This window comes from Opisthorchis viverrini, assembly GCF_000715545.1.
Source record: "Opisthorchis viverrini unplaced genomic scaffold opera_v5_1050, whole genome shotgun sequence".
NCBI lineage: Eukaryota > Metazoa > Platyhelminthes > Trematoda > Opisthorchiida > Opisthorchiidae > Opisthorchis > Opisthorchis viverrini.
In genome coordinates, this window is record NW_008752867.1 from 6,118 (window position 1) to 7,396 (window position 1,279).

The window sequence follows — 1,279 nt, forward strand, 5'->3', positions numbered from 1 at the left end:
AGTCTAATGGTTGACAATTGCCTGTTCAACCTCCAAACACATGATTGTCGTTAATTTCGCTACATTTCATTGCAACGTGTGTCTCTCATACCGAATCCCTGTCCGATTCTCAAGGAGAGTTTTTCACAGACTCATCTGGACGTCAACTGATTCGCCGCATTCGAACCACAAACTTACATGATCCCATCGCCTCTAACTACTACCCTGTGATCAATCGGATCCTGATCAAAGGTGCTGGTGAAACTTCACCCGAATCACCCCCACTGGCACTCGCTGTCTACACTGATCGCCCGCAAGGCGGAAGCAGTTTGGAACAAGGACAGTTGGAGCTCATGGTGCATCGACGGTTGGTTCGGGACGATGGTCTCGGAGTAAATGAAGCCCTCATGGAACAGGGTGTTGATAACCATGGTAAGTCATGAAGGTTTTCGTAAGCCTAAGGAACGTGCTACTATTCACGAAGCACAAACCAAACGAACGCAGGAATACAACGCAAAGGATTGATCTTTTCAAAGTTTCATGATATTCGATGTGGTAGCTGTTGACATGTTTGGTTTGACTTATTCAGCTTCTCTTTCCTGATTGGTCAATTCCCACGTTGACAGAGGAAACTGGATGACTTAATGTAGCATGGTTAATTCTTCTAAAGGCCGATTGCCAAGTTACAAGAGCACACAGTCGTTGATGAACGGCGATAAGTAACAACCAGACAACGTTCAAATGTTGCTTAGAAAGCATATATTACGGGACAGATTAAACAGAAAACTCAAAGTGCCACGACTATATCTGACCGCGAATAAATTTTGAGTGTGCTGAACCAGTAAATCAAACAGCAGTTGGGAGTTAAAGACAACATACCATTCACTCTGGAAACACTGCAACAGACAACGCTAGGAGATCGATGAGTCCACACAGTTAGCTAGACTCGATATTGCCATTTGCGTATGGAAGGCCAAAGTGGCCAGCTCACTACCTGTGTCGCGGTTATGACCGCAACTTGTCTGTCAAAAGATGAGGTCACAAGGATACAATTCGTAACATATTGTTATTTGATTTGGTAACCTGGTCAGTTCGAGTGGGTGACACTAAAAATTTCTAGTGTTTAAACTCCTGCTTCTTTGAAATAGGAACATCAAACCGGTTATCCTGCAGAAAGCTGAACCGTTCCAGGGGAGAACNGATGAGCTCCGTACTAATGGTAATTCATTAGCACTTCCCGCCAAACACCGCTGCTTGCGGTTAAGTTTTTGAGTTAAAGGCTTTGGTTGAGGTCCCTAAT

The 1,279-nt window shown here is 44.4% G+C and overlaps 1 protein-coding gene across 1 annotated transcript in view; it reads left to right on the forward strand.

Annotated features, from left to right (window-relative positions):
- T265_15806 (hypothetical protein) overlaps positions 1-410 on the forward strand; it is a gene marked incomplete at both ends in the record, with an annotated part of 6,267 nt that extends 5,857 nt beyond the window's left edge. Inside the window, one exon of the mRNA XM_009179167.1 lies at positions 130-410. Within this exon, the coding sequence (XP_009177431.1) occupies positions 130-410 (281 nt within the window). The remainder of the gene's footprint in view (positions 1-129) is intronic.
- Between the last annotated feature and the right edge of the window lie 869 nt (positions 411-1,279).